We start from the raw sequence: 16,783 nt of genomic DNA, 5'->3' as shown, positions 1-16,783 counted from the left end.
CACAGCTGCACCGGCCCGTCTGGCTGACAGCGGAGTGGGAAGCGGCGGGACGGCAGTCCGGGGCTCCAGGCCCCTCGCCCCCTCCCAGTTCCCGGGAGAAGATGGGTGGGCGGGGCACTCAGCCCCTCTGGTCCTCCCAAGAGCGAGAATGTTTGCACGGTGCCAGATTCCTTGCCTCTGCCCCCGGGCAGCGCGCCACCCAGCTTGAAAAGCCACTGTGCTGAGCCCTGAACTGTGCTCTAGCCGGGCCACCTCCCTGCGGGGGGCGCCGGGGAGGGCGATGACCCCTCCCGAGAGCAGGTCTGGGCCTGCAGTGGGCCTCGGGAGTGCTCTGTAGGTGCCCCGCGCGGCGCGGCTGATCAGAAAGGAGTCAAGAGACTCTGAGTCTACAGCGCGCAGGGTCAGCGGAGAAGCTGCGGAAAACCCCCAGGACGTGGTTAGAGCCCTCAGGCGGCCCCCTGGCTGTGGTGGGAGCCCTGGGCCCCTGGGCCCTCCCGCCCAGGCTCTGAGGGTGGGTCCCATGGGGTCGGAGATGCAGACGCTGCGCCGTGCTCCAGGCGGGTTGTGGGTCACCTCTGGCTCTCTCCGTCCCTGTGTCCTGTTCCCAGATGTCAATGAATGCAGCCAGGAGAACGGGAGCTGCAGCCAGATATGCTACAACAAGCCGGGCAGCTTCCAGTGTGGCTGCTACAGCGGCTATGCACTCTCCCTGGACGGCCGGACCTGCCACGGTGAGGCCCTGGGTCCCGGTTGCCTTCCTCTCTCCTCCTCCTCCATTTTCTTCTGCGACCGCCAAGTTGCCGGTTGGCTGAAGTCACAGTCGCTTTGCTCCTCTGCGAGAGGCTGCAGGCCGTGGCTGGTCCCTCAGGCTCTGAAGGCTGTGGGCGTCCTGCAGACACAGCACATGCCCGGGCATGTCCGCGGCCACTGGGAGCTGCCCCAGCACCTCGACACGGGCTGATGCAGCAGGAGCTGTGCACGGGGCCGGCCCAGCTGGGGAGACCGTGCCTACTGCCCCAGGACATCTGGGGCGGGGGGGCGGGGGCAGGGATCCCAGGGCCCCCTGCTCAGTGCTTACAAAATCAGCGCTCACAAATGGCAGAAAGGCAAGGTGGCTTTAACCAGAATGCCAGCGATCTGGGGAGATGGTGCCCTCAGTGTCCCCCAGAAACCACCTCCGAAGATCCTGCTCGGCCATGAAAGCTTCTAAAGGGAAACAGAGAAGGAACCTCGTTAATCCCTGAGATGGGGGGGTCAGAGTCCTCGCCGTCTGTGTGCAGGCGTGTCGACTCCTCATGGCCTCCCTCTAGAGGCCATCTTCTTGGTCACACGGTTTGTTCGGGAGATTACTGGAGGGGAAGCCGGGGGGAAGATCTGGTCATCTGTTCATTCTTCTTCCTTTCTACTCCTTTGATCTACAAAAGGAAGAGACAGGTTGGGCGAGGGATTGTGTGATCAGGAGATTTGCGAGGTGTGCTTGGGCTGGAGATGAGTAGAGCACGGAGGTGCCTGGTTGAAAGCCAGTTGCAATATGGCTCTGCTAAAGTGACAAGGAAGGGGGCTTCCTGAGGGCAGTTTCCTGTAGAGAGCTGCTTACGAATGAATCGCCCCTGTCAGACATCATCCCATTTCTGTCGGGTTAGGGGTGAAGGTCCGTCTTCTGTAACTTCTTCGTGCTGACACAGGCGCCGTATTCTCAGAGTGGAAGGCGTTGACATGGGTCTGTAGCATCTCTTTGCGGACAGCTTTAGTTGTCCGCTTACATATACGGGCAGAACAAGCTACAGTTATTTTGATGCCCACAAAGATATAGATTGTTATGAGCAATAGTGTTAATCCCATTCTCGTGAGGCCGGTTCTTGGAATTGTGAAGGCAGACATTCAGCTCTGCTCAGGACGGAGAAGCTTGTGTCACGGCTGCCATCGGGTCCTCGTGCAGATGGGAAGCCTGTAGGTTTACAGGCTCCCTGGGGGGAGCAGGTGCCCTTTGTGTTGTCTCCTTCCCAGGATCGGGAGAAATCTCAGTTTCCACATCTGAAAGCCTGTGTTTGCTCAACTGCCCTTGTAATGAAGTCACGAGTAATTGCGAGTCTTTGCAGCAACGGTTGCACCCTCTAGAAAGTCCCTCTGTCACTTTAGGAACCAGTTCTTAACTGCAGGCTTTTTGTACTTGTTTGCCAGAGGGGCAGAGGGGATGGAACCTCAGGACGGACCCTTGATTGTCAGTTACAGTGACTGTGGCCTTGGCTTCCCACGGGCAGACCCCGGTGCGAGGAGGGAGGAGGAGGAACCAGGGAGCCTGAGTGAGGCCTGGCAGGCAGCGTTCAGCTCTGTGGTCAGCTCAGGGCTCCAGGGCGCAGGCTGGGACCTCTGGTCAAAGGGCCCCAGGAGTTACTTTTTTACCTTCCTGGACTGCAGTCATTGGAATTAAGCACCAGTTGTGTGCAGCCGAGCCAGGCGGTGCCCTGTACAGCGTCTGGAATCAGTCTTCTCAACCAGGCCCCTGATCAGCAGTGCCCCCCCCACCCCTGCTCCTGGGCTGGGGCTGGAAAGCCCAGTGGATGGAAGGAAGGGAGGAGGCTGGAGAGGAGGGGAGAGAAGGGAGGGGAAGGGGAGGAGGAGGAGAGGGGGGAAGGGGGAGGGAAGGGAGGGGGATAGGAGGGGAGGGGGAGGGGAAGGGGGAGGGGGAGAGGGAATGGGGGAGGGGAGAAGGGCTGCGTTGCCCAGGGGGGCAGTGATGACACCGCCAGGCCAGGCTGTGCTCACTCTGCAGAGCTGGATGCCTCTCAGCGGCGGCTCCCAGCCTGGCTGGCGGCATCTCATTTCGGGCTGGCTGCCAGCAGGCCTGGTGGACCTGAAACACAGCTGGTTTTTCCTGCAGACTTGGATGAATGTGCGGACACAGGCGCCTGCGGGGAGGCTCAGTGCCAGAACCTGCCGGGCTCCTACTCCTGCGTCTGCGAAGAGGGCTACGCGTTCAGCTCGCAGGAGAAGTCCTGCCGAGGTACCCGCCCCGACACCGCACGGGACACACGCACACACGCGCGCCCAGGGCGCTGCTCTCCCAGGAGCACAGCGTGCTGTGGGCTCTCGCGTGGGGTCTGCGCACCTGCACACACGCGACACGGCGCGTGCTTCTTGTGCACCCGGGCCTCTTCCCCAGAGACACAAGGAGACCGACCAGGCGGGGCCCCTGTGCTTCTGGGCAACGGGCTTCTCTCCTGCCCTCGGTGCAGCCTAGCCCAGCCGAGTCCGGGGGCGCCGAGAGCCACACTCCCTCCCACCGCCTTCCCGCCCGGGGCCGGCAGCTGCCCCTCCACCAGGGAGGGGATGGGCTAGTCCTGGCCCTCTCCGCCCACTAGGCTCTCCCTGCGCCCCATGCTGAGCTGGCCATGCTGACGGCCTCCGTCCCGCATCCCCAGGAAGGAGCCGGCCAGCTGGGTGGGAGCCTCGGGCTTGGAGCTCCCGGGCCTCGGGCTGGGGACTCACGTCCACGGCCGTGTGACGGGGCAGCAGGGTGCGCGGTGGCGCCGGTGGGCTCAGGCGCCTCCTTGTGGCCGGCAGATGTGGACGAGTGCGCGGAGGGGCGCTGCGAGCAGGCCTGCGTCAACTCCCCGGGGAGCTACACCTGCCACTGCAACGGGCGCGGGGGCCTCAAGCTGTCCCGGGACATGAACACCTGCGAGGTAGCACCCGGCCTGGCCTCCCGGCTGCACTGTGGCCCGGCGTGGGGTTGGCTGGGGGCACGTCCTCGGGCCCCGCGGGGAGAGGCGGGGTGGGAGGCGTGGCCATGCGCGGGGAGAGGCGGGGTGGGAGGCGTGGCCATGCCGCCGATGTTTGGTTGTGGCCACCTCAGCTCCTCCCCAGAGTGACTCACTCATACTCGCGTGACCGCAGCCCCTGCCCGGGTTCTGCCGTGCATGTGCAGCAAGCGCCCCCTGACCTTGAGAGCAGGCCCGCCCTGGCTGCCCTGTGACCACCCCCGGGGCTCCCACCGTGTGGTCCTCCAGGTAGCGGAGAAGCTGCATCGTAGAGCAGGGAACATTCTAGAAACAACTTCAAGGTCTCCATTTTTTGCTTGTTTTACAACATATTATAGTTGTTTTTATTATTCTCCGTGCTTTGCTGTACGTTTGAAATATTCCATAATTAAAATACGAAAGCAGAAGAGAAATACACAGGGAAGGAGGGTGCTGGAGAAACGGTGCGAGGGAGCTGCCAGCAGGGAGCGGGAGGCCTCTGAAAACATCCGAGAACAGCCTCCCCTGGGAGCCCCCATGGTGGGCTGGGCTGCGGGCAGCAGGGGCTCCCCGGGGGTTCCAGTGGGAGCCCGGCCGAGTGCGCCCACCTGAGGCCAGCTCCCCGCTCCTGACAGGACATCCTGCCCTGTGTGCCCTTCAACGTGGCCAAGAGTGTGAAGTCGCTGTACCTGGGCCGCATGTTCAGCGGGACGCCCGTGATCAGGCTGCGCTTCAAACGGCTGCAGCCCACGAGGTGAGAGGACGGCCCGAGCGTCTGGACCTGGCGGCGGGGGGCAGAGTCAGCCCCGCACTCGCGTCCCGGCCGGGGAGCCCGCCGTCCAGCAGAGCCGCGTGGGCCTCGGCTGGTGCCAGCTGCACGCCTCCCCGGGGACCCGCTGCTGGCGTGGGGGTGCGGGCGGCGTTCGGCCCGCTCACCTGGGCTCTTCCCGAGGCCAGGCGAGCCCTCGCCGGCGGGGGGTCACGCGCCACGACCTGCGTGTGACCTGCTCGTTTCTGCCGGCGCTCAGACTGGTGGCTGAGTTCGACTTCAGGACCTTCGATCCTGAGGGCGTCCTGTTCTTCGCCGGAGGCCATCGGGACAGCGCCTGGATCGTCCTGGGCCTGCGGGCTGGCCGGCTGGAGCTGCAGCTCCGCTACCAGGGCGTGGGCCGGGTCACCAGCAGCGGGCCCGCCATCAACCACGGCTCGTGGCAGACGGTGAGCGTGGCCCCCGCTGCGCCGCCTGGGCCGGCCCGGGGCTCCTGGGCCAAGGACCCAGCATCGACGTGCACTCGCTCAGTCAGCAGTTAGCGGGTGCAGCCGTGGCGGGACGGCCCCGCGCCAGAAAGCCTGTGCTCCGATGGGCGTTACGTCCTCACAGAAGCAGAGCAGGGCTTCCACCGCAGCAGCCATGGTTCTCAGTGGGGTGACTCCTCTGAGGACACCTGGCTGTGTCTGGAGACACTTCTGCTTTATCACAGCGGTGGGGGCTATGGGGGCCCCTGGCGGCTGGATGGAGGCCAGGGGGACTGGGGACCCCCCACCTCGAGGACCCGCCGGTTCAGACCGTCCGTTGCGGCGAGGCTGAGAACCGGCCAAGGTCCCGGTGTCCGGCTCTCGGTGGGGGGCAGGGTCAGACATGACTCGTGACACCGTCCCAGGCTCTGGCCTCCTGGCCTGCTCCGTTCATGCTGACCTCCAGCCTCTTGATGGAGGTGCCCTGACCGCCCGGAGCCTGAACTGCAGCCGGTGGCTTTGGAGCTGCCGCTCTGTCCTGCCTCACGACGCCCGGGGCAAAGCAGCCCGTGCCACGCAGGCTCCCTCCCCACACTAGGAGGCCCCTTAGTTGGACCTGGGCTTTTAGACGTAAGTGCTTGAAAGAGAAATGGGAAAAGCATTCTTTTTTCCTCTAGAAGTGAAGATTAAATGGAAAAATTTGCCCTGGTCTCTGCGAATAAAAACAGTGTAGACGTTTGCTAATATTTCCATCCCGTCAGTGGTGTCTAGCTCCTCCTTTCCTGGACTCTTAAAGCACAAGCATCTCCAAATCAGCAGGAGGGATGCCTTCCACAAAATTACAGATAAAACAGTCGATCTAGAGGGAAGCCGTCTCGGGGTTGAGGGAGCTCCACACGCAGGAACCCGCTGCCCCGCGGTGAGGGCAGGAGGGTCCCAAACGGGGCTGGGACGCTGCCCGAGGGGAAGGGGCTAGAGGAGGCATGACCAGCGGATGCACGTGGCTGCCAGCCCACCCAAGGCACAAAGTGGTCCTTGAGGCGCAGGGCCGGTTCCACAACGACCTCTGCCCACTGTCCCTGCCCCTGAGGCTGTCTCCTGACCAAATTCAGACTCAGTACCTAAGTGTTTCTCCACCTGAGCCAAAATGGAAATTGAGGGGCTTCTGGGTCATTAGGAAGATGCATCGTGTATAGAGTGACAGAGTTTTTAATTTTCCTACAAGGAAAGCAGGAAAGAGTGGCAAGTTTTAGAAAGAATTCGTATGTTCAGTGAGCATTCAGTCCGTGCCGGGCACTATTGCTGGAGGCTCCGAAGTCATATATCTTCTCTTGTATTCACAGTGCTCAGCTGAGGGGTAGGAGAAGCAAAGGACCAGAGATGTCAGGGCTGACCCAAGGGGGCAGTGACCTCAGGCCCCCAGAAGGCAGCTCCCTGACTGAGGCTTAATTTAGGGTCCAGAGATGGGGAAGGGGCTCCAGGTGGTCTCACCTGCGGGAGGAGGGGAGCCAGGGGGAGGGAGCGGCGTTGGGAGGGAACCCAAAACCGGCAGAGTCGGAGCCACACCACAGATGCCAGGGAAGCGGTAGAGGTGGTGAGCATGGCCCCCCGAGGCTGGGGGTCTCTTGGCCCGGGCGGTGATGGGAATTGGTACCCAAGGCTCGGCGCCCCTTCAGAAGGTGCACATCCACCCTCACAGCACTTGTGCTCTTCAGATCTCCGTTGAGGAGCTCGAGCGGAACCTGGTGATCAAGGTGAACAAGGACGCTGTCATGAAGATCGCCGTGGCAGGGGACCTGTTCCAGCTGGACAGAGGACTATACCATCTGAACCTGACCGTGGGAGGCGTTCCCTTCAAGGAGAAAGACCTTGTCCAGCCTGTGAGTACTGTCCTTAGTCCCTGAGGTCGGAGCCCGGGTGGCTGAGCACAGGCTTTAACCCTGAGGGCCCTGGCAGAGGACCGGAAGGGAGGCGAGCGTCTCTAGACCTTAACAAGCCGCAGCGCAGCTACATCACCTTACCGTCTCTCTACGAAACTCATTTGCGTCTTCGTCTAGATTGATGATAAAAATGTCTATTTTGCAGAGGAGATAAATCACAATGAAATTACCCTTGAACAAAAAGAACACTCAGCTGTTTTGGACAGTTTCCAGGAACATTCGGGTGGTTAACGCTGCCGGGATTCCCGCGGGGGAAGCAGGACCCGATGGGGGGTTGGCGGTGGTCATTTCCCAAGGTCCTGTGCCATCTCATCCCCCCACTCCCCCGGTGCGCCAACGGCCACGGCCACGGTCCCCGGCGTCCCGGGTCCGGTTCCACCCTGAACGCGAGACGTGAGTCCGGCACGCTGAGGTTCCGCGTAGAGGGTGGTGTCCGCAGCACCGTCCCCCCGGCGGGCTGGCCCGCACCCGAGTCCCGTTCGTGTGCCTCTTGCCTCCTGTTTTACAGACAGAGGCCGGGGCGACCCGATTTGCGCAGAGCCGCGCGGCAAGTGCACAGCCCCCGCCCGACACGCCCGGGTGCTTCGGGCGCCTGGCAGGAGCGCAGGCGCAGCTGCCGTGTACGGGCCCCGCCCCCCCGCCCTCGTCCTTCCAGGCGGCGCTCAGCGCCCTGTGTCTGTTGCACGAGTGGGGCCCGGGCGCAGGCAGAGGAGGACGGGCACGCTGTCCTCGCCTGCGTGGGGCACGGGTGGGCCACGTGGGCTGCTGTGCGCCTGGAGTCGGGCGGCGAATCCCTCCGGGAGCGCGGAGCCTGTAGTGGGAACACCTCCTCCCGCAGGATTCGTCCGCGTCCGTGGTGGATTTCCACGCGCCTGCGCCGGGAGAGCGCCATCGGGCCGGGCGGCACCCGGAAGCCACCGGGGGTTTCTGTCTTTCCAGATGAACCCCCGTCTGGACGGCTGCCTGAGGAGTTGGCACTGGCTGGATGGGGAGGACACCACCGTCCAGGAGACGGTCAAGGTGAACGTGAAAATGCAGTGCTTCTCCTTGACCGAGAGAGGGTCCTTCTTCCCTGGGAGCGGGTTTGCCTTCTACAGCCTGGATTACGGTGAGTCCTGGCTCCTGCGTCGGGATGGCTGTGCTTGTCCTTCCAGCCAAAATGAGCCGAAATACACTAAAAACCAGAGAAGCAGGAGCCAGTTTCCTGCCTGGGAGGACGGCAGGAGGGACGGCCTCAGGGGCCCCGGGCTACAGGGCGGGGGCACAGGCCCCCTTGCAGGGCGCGGGGCTGGGAAAACAAGGGACGGAGGAGGGTGCCGGTGCTTGGTGGCTGAGACGGGCAGGCCAGGAGCGCGCAGGGCTCTAGGGGGAGCTTCACAGAAGGTTCTGGGGCAAGACAGCCTCAGGCTCATCGCGTAGATGTAGATGGAGCCACTCGGAAGCGGAAGCGCCCAGCGTTGAAGTCACGGCTCTGTGGGCCGTGGGGAGGGAGCAACGCCTCGGGGGGGGGTGTGTCCCTGAGCTCAAGCTTCAGAAGGAAGAGAAGCGGGGAGGCCGCAAGGAATGAGGCTTTCCAGCCGGCGTGCAGAGCGGCAACGGCGCTTTTCCTTTACGCCGGAGCGGGAGGAGCAGGCCTTGTAGCGGGTAGAGCGGGCAGCTGGGGGCCGGGGCCGCTGCAGGGGACACAGGGTCGCCCCAGGGTCCCGCCGGCTTCTGTAAAGCAGGGCCCTTACCTCCTGGAAGAAACCACACCCGTCTCTCCCCTTTTATTGTCCATCAGTGACGACTTTTACAGTAAAGACAAATAATCCCCCCGTGCTGATAAATGAGCGCTTAGATGTCAGCTTGATGGGAAATGAGTGAATGTTCCAAACGTTCCAAATCCTGGTGGTACCATTGCCACCTCTGCTCTGGGGGTGTCACCCTGGACAGTGCGGCCTTCGGGGCTGGGGTATGGTGGCGGTTCCATTTGAGTCTGGACCCACGATTTCCCCGACTTCCCCTCAGACAGGGTTGACGTTAACCTCTGTTTCCCAGGGGGCACCAGCTGGAGCCCTGAGGTGTCCCCGTGCCTGGGCTCACGGGCCTTAGTGACTTCCGAGCTGAGGATGTTGGGAGAGCCCTGGGTCCAGGCCCAGGGACACCTCGCACAGAACCGCGTACCTCCTTCCGAGGGTCGGGGAGGCGTCCAGAGCCCGGGCTGCCCTGCAGTCCCAGGTGGACACCTGGTCCAGGGAGGCTCCAGGGTCGCCCCCCTCCCCTTCTCCGTAGCCCACTCCCGCCAGGCTCCTGGCATGGCTGCCAAGGCCCCCTCTCCCGGCTCTGCTTCCCCCTCCACGCTCTCACCCTGCGAGAGTCCCCGGGGCACCCCCAGCCCCTCTCTGTTCCTAGACTCTGAGCCTTTCATGGTTGAAGGCGCACACATGGCCGCCTCCACCCCACCCCCGCCCTGCTTGTCATCCCAGGAGGGCAGCCGGCCTGCTCCCCGCTTCGGACCTCACTGCCCCGGTGGCCTGCAAGTTCAAGGAGGACCCGTCCAGCTCGGAGGACGTGGGCCCTGCTCCCTCCTCCTTAGCAAGTCGGGCCACCCTCTCAAGACCTTGTGTCACTGTCCCCTTTCTGTCTTTAATTGTCAAAAGCGTCACCACGTCACCGAAGGGTTTTTAGAAAAGAACCATTGACCCTTAATCGCACCACCTCATACAAAACACACATCACTCCTTCAGTCTTTGCTTTTGTACGTGCAAACCTAGAGCATCCTTGTGAGGTTTACTATCCCCTCATGGAGCATAAATGTTTAACTCTTCTTTCACTGACACTGCGGTGACACAGACACCGCAGGCGTGGTCTGCACTGGCTGCAGTGCTGCCCTGTGCCCGCCGCCACCGAGCCTGCTGTGGCCTGCGCGCCGCTTCTGCTGCATGGTTTTGATCTGCAAGTTCTGTGACAACAAAGGCCAAACAGTAGCTAGAGCTCTATGCATTTTTAATACGTCTTGAACTATACCGTCAACGTTCTCACGTTACAACACAGAAAGGACGCGTTAGGAAGTGACAGATAGTGTCCTCAGCAGCAGGTCCCGGTGGATCTGGACTCACTGGGTCTCAAAGCCTGAGAAGCCCTCGGTGAGGGGCGTGTGGTTGGCCCCACGCTGCACCCGAGGAAACGTGCCCAGGGGAGCCGAGGCGTTGGTGCCTTAGGCACGCTTCTGGCAACCAGGCCGCGGGCCTCATCCGTCAGGGGACTCGGCAGGGAACACACACTCCTGCTGCCGCAGGGGTGCAGGGGGGAGCTCGGCCGCCGAGGAGGAGGCTGGGCCGGGGCGGGTGGGGGTCCTTTTTGCAATCCTGTGCGCATTCCATTCGGTGAACAGTTACGGGAACTGGCCGTAACAGGCCCCTCTGGAATGGGGGCGCACGCATGATTCGAGGGGTTCAAAGCCCACCGCGGGGAGAGACCGGCCCACAGCGAGGTCCGAGCCCACTGTTCGCAGACGTGGCCTCACCACCCTTCTGCCTAAGCAGCCCCTGCCTGACATTCGCACGAGGTAGAAACACTTAAAAACCAAGAGGGCGGAGCCTGTCTGGCCTCTTCAGCAGCAGGTGATCAAACGTGGGGAGGAAACGTGAGGTGCTGTTCGCCCTCTGAGAACCGGGGTGCAGCCCTGCTACCGCAAGTGCTTTGGAGCAGTTTGTGCGAGAGGCGTGCGCCATGTACACTCATTCAGATGCGTCGTACACGTGACCCGCGCCGTATGGTTTATAATCCACACTCGGTACCTACTGCGGCCCGTCTAACACACCTGACCAAACCCTCACCCACGGAGGCGTCGATAGTGACGGTAGAAAAGTGCAGCTCAGCATGTAAGATCGTATGTGCTGTTGAGTGGGGCTCGCGGAAGCTTCCGTTTTCTCCGCGTCTTTAGCTCTTCAAAGTCCTTCAGCTTGTGGGGCTGCGCAAGGCCGCAGGTGAGGTGCAGGGGGTCGAAGGCTGAGACCTGCGGGGAGGGAGTCAGGGGCGCCCGGGGGCTGAGCACGGCCCGGGGGGCGCGTCTGCGGTCCCGGCAGGACTGGGTGGCCCGGTGTTTCCGCGATGGGGCGCTCGGGGGAGCGGGCGGCGTGGCCACCCCCAGGCGGCCCGGGGCCTCTGGACTGCGGCCCAGACCTGAGTCCGGTGCCTGGCCCCCCGTCACTTCCCAGCTGTTGGCGCGATCCGCGGGTTCTGGGAGGCTGTTAGCGGCTTCCCACCTCCCCCGCTGCCCGGCATCCGCTGCCGCCCGGGGCCGCGGGGGAGCTGAGGTCGCCGCCCTGCTCCTCCCGGCTCCGTCCCCATCTCTCTGGTCTGGATCGCCCTGTGATGTGCCGCCTTCATCGCAGCTCGGACGTCGCCGGATGTCGGGACCGAGACCACCTGGGAAGTAGAGGCCGTGGCTCGGATCCGCCCCGCCGCCGACACGGGGATGCTGCTCGCGCTGGTGGGCGATGACCAGGCCGTGGCCCTCTCCGTGGCCCTGGTCGACTACCACTCCACCAAGAAGCTCAAAAAGCAGGTACCGCTCACTGCCCCACCCCAGCCCTGCCCGCTGAGGATGAACTGCTGCCCCCAGCGCCCAGCGCCCAGCGCCCAGCCCGGCGGCCGCCCACACTGTGCCCCTCGAGGTTCCGGCCCACCCTCGCCGTCTCTCGCCAGGGTCTGAGCAGCCACGTGTGGCTCGGGGACGATGTGGGGGTCCCGAAAGCCAGTCGTGCGGTGGGGAGACTTTCCCACCCGCTCAGTGGTGTAGCAGTTTGAATTAATTGCCCGTGTGTAAGCCAAAGGATTTTGCTCACAGATCAGATCTTCCTTTTGAAAAAGATGTGCAAACGTGCCCCAGACCCTTGTCACACGGCCCCCTGGGGACGCAGGCGGAGCTCTGGGCACACGGCCCTGGACACGCCACCCGTCACCTTCACGCGGTCCCCGTCTCCCGACTCTCCCGACACTTCATCACCACCGTGCTCAGTGGACTTTGTTTTCTCAGAGAACAGCCACGAGGTGGCGGAAATAGGTTTATTTTCTCACCTCTGTCCTAAGAGGGGTGTGTTCACCAAGTCAGGGCCACCCAGCTCCCCTCTTACCGGGGCTGCAAGCTGATGGGCGCGGGTCCACGCCCTGCCCAGGCCGGCTTTCCCCCGTCCCGGTACTTGGGACAAACGGCCCCGAGGCCCACCTAGCTGAGACCACCTCCCCCAGCGGGGAGAGGGAGGGAGGAGAGGGCAGGGCCATCGGTCATCACAGCGCCTCTGCCCGTGTTGTCAGAGGCGTGGTCTGCCTGGCGTGTGCATTTGCTGCCCTGGCCGCTCTGCGGTGCCTCGCGGCAGCTCCACGTGGAGGGGCAGCCTATCCTGTGCCCCGGCCGTGGACACGCTGGTGACTGCGGCCACCTCTGCCCGGGCCAGTGCACGTACGTTCCCGTTTCTGGAGCGTGTTTCCCCCCAGCTCCTGCCCGAGGGTGTGTGGCTTTATTTGTTCATCCTCCATCAGGCTGGACAGAGTCCAGGAGGCCCCCTCCTTCACCCGAGTAGAGACCGAGTCCCTGTCACGCCCCGGCGGCAGGCGACCCTGCCCGCAGGAGGCCCGCAGGACAGCAGGGCCCGCGGGCGCTTGACCGCCCCCCCCGCCCCGCCCCCGCTCAGGCGTGCTTCTCCCCGCAGCTGGTCATCCTGGCCGTGGAGAGCGTCACCCTGGTCCTGATGGAGATCAAGGTCTGCGACGGCCAGGAGCACGTTGTGACCGTCTCTGTGAACAAGGATGAGGCCACCCTGGAGGTAGACGGCACCAAGGGCCAGAGTGAAGTGAGCGCAGCGGGGCTGCAGGAGAGGCTGGCCGTCCTCGGGAGGCACCTGCAGGGCTCCGTGCTCACCTTCGTCGGGGGGCTGCCAGGTAGGGTGCCCCAACTTGCTCGCCCCAAGCAGAGCCGGGCTGCTCTGCACTAAAAGGAAGAGCGAAGCAGGCGGCCCGTGGCTGCATCGGGTGCCCCGCTGGGTGTCGGCCCCGGCCTGCCGTCATGTGTGGCGTTCGGGCCGAGAACACGCGGGGACAAGCGGCGGCCTGAAGCTTCCCCTCCCCGCCTCCCACACCCTCCAGGAGCCCCACCCCCAACCGTGGGCATCAGACGGTGGCTCCGGCCGAGGCTAGCGGGGAGGGTTCAGCCCACTGGGCCACGCCGGGGGCCGGCTGCCCCAGCGCCCCAGCCGGCCCCGCCCCTGAGGCCTGGTGTCCAGTTGCCATGGCAGCAGGCAGAGTGACGCCGGCCCCTCCTGCCTCCGGGGCTTGTGTCTGGTCCGGTGGAGCCACGTAATCGGGGCAAAGTGGTGCAGGAGGATGAGGCCAGGGCCTCCCATAAGCCCCCGTGCGCTCCCACCGCTCCGGGTGGGTGTCCGCTTGGCGCAGACGGCGGGATCTCTGTCTTGGCTGCCAGACTCAAAGTGCATTTAGTTTTAATAAACAGAGCTTTGGCGAGGACGAGAGAGAGCCTGGAAGCCCTGGGCGTGACTCATTTGGGCTGAGAGGATAACATTTAATTGATCTGACTATCTGTGTGCGCTCCTGGGGGGCGGGGGGTGGCGTCGAGCCTGGCGGCAGCGGTTTACCACCTGCCTACGGCGTGTGCCCGAGCCAGACAGAGGGGTTCCGCAGGGAGGGGAAACCGTGCCCTCGAGGAGGCCGGAGACGCAGAGCGGGAGTCCGGGCCCCAGACGCGGGGCATCTCGCCCCCTGAGACGTGTTTGTTCTTTCCCCGCGGCCCAGATGTGCCAGTGACCTCGGCCCCGGTCACAGCCTTCTACCACGGCTGCATGACGCTGGAGGTCAACCGGAAGGTTCTGGACCTGGACGAGGCCACCTACAAGCACAACGACATCACGGCCCACTCCTGCCCCCCAGCCGAGCCGGCCGCCTAGGCTTCTGCCGCCGCCGGACGCCCGCGCAGCCACGTGCGCCTCAGCTTTCTTCCCAGACCAGGAAGGACGGCGGAGGCGCTCGCAGCCCCGCCCGAGACACTGAAGCCTCGCCCGCCAGCTCCCCTCACGGCCTCCCTGCCCGTGTGTACCATACGTGTAAATAGCGGACTCACCTCGGCCCCGCGCGCGCGGACCCGGGAAGAGAATTCTGTTATTTTTATTACCAGCTGCTTGTCTCTGACCTAAAACTCTGGAAAAATAAAACGTTTACGGAACCTTCCTAGCTGTGTGTCGGCGGTCTCTGCCCCTCGGCGCTGGGCGGAGCGGCCAGGGCGGGGTCCGAGCCGTGGGGAGGCCCGCCGCGCCCACCGGCTTTAGCTCCCGGTGGCCCCCTTCCGCCTGCCGCCCGGCGTCCCCGCGACGGGGACAAGCCGCTCTCCGGGAGGCGCGGCCACGTGCAGGCACAGCAGGTCCACGCCGCCGGCGCCCCGTGCAAACCCGCAGCCTGCTTCTCCCGCCTTCTCGTTTCCAGAGGCCGTGCGCGGCGCCGGAAGGCACGTGCTCGTCGTAGAGCGAGCTGGGTCTGCCGGGGGTCGAGCGCACCGGCCTTTCGCTCCGGCTCCAGGAGCATACGGGGGGCAGTAACGCCACGACGCCGGCCCAGGTCACGGGCGAGGGCAAGCCCGCGGTTTGCAGCTGCAGTGGACACGTCCGGGGCTGTGGGCGCTGTCGCAGCAGAGGGTCCCAAGGGAGTTTTTTTTAATACTAAACCCTGACGTGTGTTTTGAGGCAGGCAGGCAGGCAGCCCAGGATCCCACGGCCCCGTTTCACCTTCATGGCTTTAATCCCTCAAAGTGGCTTTGGGGTCTCTGCAACCCCCACCTCCCCCCGACCCCGCTGCTGGACGTGAGTTTACAGTCACAGCCTGACCCAGAGACGAGCGGGGCGGAAGGGAGGGCAGGAGCCCAAGACCCCAGCCCGGCCACGTGCGGAGCCCGCGGGAAGCAGAGTGGCCGTGGCATCTCAGGAGGAGAAGCTCCCTCTCAACCCTGGAGGAGAGGGTTTGGCCTCCAGGACGGCAGTAGGGGCCCGTGCCTGGCGGGACTGACCAGTGGAGTGACGCCGGGGACCCGTGGGCAGAGGCAGCTGCCCTGGAAGGACACAGGGGAGGGGTTGGCAACCACAGATGCCCATCAGGCGGGACCCGCAGGCCAGGCTCACCTAAGACGACCAGACTGAGGCCTGAAGGTACAAGGTGACTTGGCCAGGACACCAGAGGCAGAGGTGCTCAGGCCCCAGGGCCCAGCAGGGCTGGCACGTGCAGCCGGGGTCGGCGCCTCCCATGGCCACCCATGTCCTCCTGCCAGCCTGAGCCCACTTGTCTGCTCCCCAGCCTGCCTCAAACCGTGCGTCTGTGTGTGTGTGTGTGACTGTGTGTGTGCATGAGCATGCATGTATGTGTGTGACTGTGTGTGTGCGTGAGCATGCGTGTGTGTGACTGTGTGCGTGAGCATGCATGTGTGTGTGACTGTGTGTGCATGAGCACGCATGTTTGTGTGTGTGACTGGGCATGAGCATGTTTGTTTGTGTGTGTGACTCTGTGTGGGCATGAGCATGCATGTATGTGTCTGGGCCCCTCCTCTGCCAGGCCAGCCACGGGCACGGTGCACTCCTTCCGGCGTTCCTGAACCTCAGTGGGCTGTGGTGAGCGCTCTGCTGACTCAGGACTTCAGGAAACTAGCCCGAGAGGTCTTCAAGTGATTTCCACAGAAAGGCTGGCAGGGAGGTCAGCCAGGGGACTCGGAGAGCCTGGTGAGAGTCCTCATGAAAAGTCCACCTCCAGCCAGCCTCTTCCCACAGCACCGTGGAGTCCTCCCCTCCATCCGTGACTGGGGTAGACGTGTGGTCTGGCTCACAGCCTAAGTGGACCCCAACCCAGGCCCCTGTGCCAGCTCCGGGTTGGGGGCTGGCCTGGTGGACTGATCTGGTCAGGCTGGGGCCTGGAGCTGTAGGACGTGCCTCAGACTGTCCACTAGGGGCTTGAGAGCCCAGTTCCTGGGGACTCTGATGTTGACCAGGAGGACCAGGCACGGGTGCTGTCAGCTCAGGGAGCAGGGGTCTCGCCTGCCGCCCATGGTTTCCCAGAGCCGCTGAGCACAGCTCTGAGAAATGGGGGACATACAGTCCCGCCCGCGACACCAGGAGACCCCCTGCTGCCCACCCTCTGGCTCCATGTGGCCTCAGGAGCCCAAAGCCACTCTGGGGCCTGCTCTCAGCCCGGTCACCACAGCATTCCCGCCATGCTCTCTGTTTTCTGTCCACTCCGGAGGCGGCTCTGGAATGTTCTTACGGAATGCTCCCCAGGCCAGCCCCCACCCCCTCACAAAGGCCAGGAGGGCCAGAGAGCAGACAAGACACATACTGAGCTCTGAGACTGGAAACTCTCGCCTCACAGACACACGGAGTCAAGGCCAGTTCTCAGGGGCTTTCTGACCACCTTGGGTTCATCTTCTCTCCGGGGAGAGCGAGGGCCACATCTGTTTCCTACTGAGGGTTCCATAGACTTCCACTGGGCGCCAGGGGTTATTCTAACTACTGCCAAGAAAAAGTTTATGGCCAGTGCAGAGCCAAAATCTGCAAGACATTCCCCAGCTGTACTGGCCAGATTGGCATCCTTGCTGCTACCCAGTCCAGGCCAGACTGCACACGAGGCTGGGGCAGACGGACAGTTGCATGTCTTCTGACTATGTGCCATGGAGGAGGAGCTGGGATGGTCTGACTGTGCTCCATGGAGGAGGAGCTGGGACAGTTCTGACTGTGCTCCATGGAGGAGGAGCTGGGACGGTCTAACTGTGCGCCATGGAGGAGGAGCTGGGACGGTCTGACTGTGCGCCATGGAGGAGGAGCTGGGACAGTTCTGACTGTG

General features: G+C 63.7%; 1 protein-coding gene across 1 annotated transcript in view; it reads left to right on the top strand.

Moving 5' to 3' along the window:
* Positions 1 to 14,137, top strand: part of GAS6 (growth arrest specific 6) — a 32,739-nt gene extending 18,602 nt beyond the window's left edge. Inside the window, exons 6-15 of the mRNA XM_059041538.2 lie at positions 609 to 731; positions 2,882 to 3,004; positions 3,565 to 3,686; positions 4,376 to 4,494; positions 4,769 to 4,958; positions 6,692 to 6,856; positions 7,856 to 8,024; positions 11,293 to 11,465; positions 12,610 to 12,838; positions 13,706 to 14,137. Coding sequence (XP_058897521.1) covers positions 609 to 731; positions 2,882 to 3,004; positions 3,565 to 3,686; positions 4,376 to 4,494; positions 4,769 to 4,958; positions 6,692 to 6,856; positions 7,856 to 8,024; positions 11,293 to 11,465; positions 12,610 to 12,838; positions 13,706 to 13,857 — 1,565 coding nt within the window. The 3' untranslated portion in view covers positions 13,858 to 14,137. The remainder of the gene's footprint in view (positions 1 to 608; positions 732 to 2,881; positions 3,005 to 3,564; positions 3,687 to 4,375; positions 4,495 to 4,768; positions 4,959 to 6,691; positions 6,857 to 7,855; positions 8,025 to 11,292; positions 11,466 to 12,609; positions 12,839 to 13,705) is intronic.
* The last annotated feature ends 2,646 nt before the right edge of the window (positions 14,138 to 16,783 follow it).

This window comes from Kogia breviceps, chromosome 16 (genome assembly GCF_026419965.1).
Source record: "Kogia breviceps isolate mKogBre1 chromosome 16, mKogBre1 haplotype 1, whole genome shotgun sequence".
Taxonomy (NCBI): domain Eukaryota; kingdom Metazoa; phylum Chordata; class Mammalia; order Artiodactyla; family Physeteridae; genus Kogia; species Kogia breviceps.
Note: the sequence above shows the minus strand (reverse complement) of the source record. Positions and strands in the feature narration are given on the sequence as shown.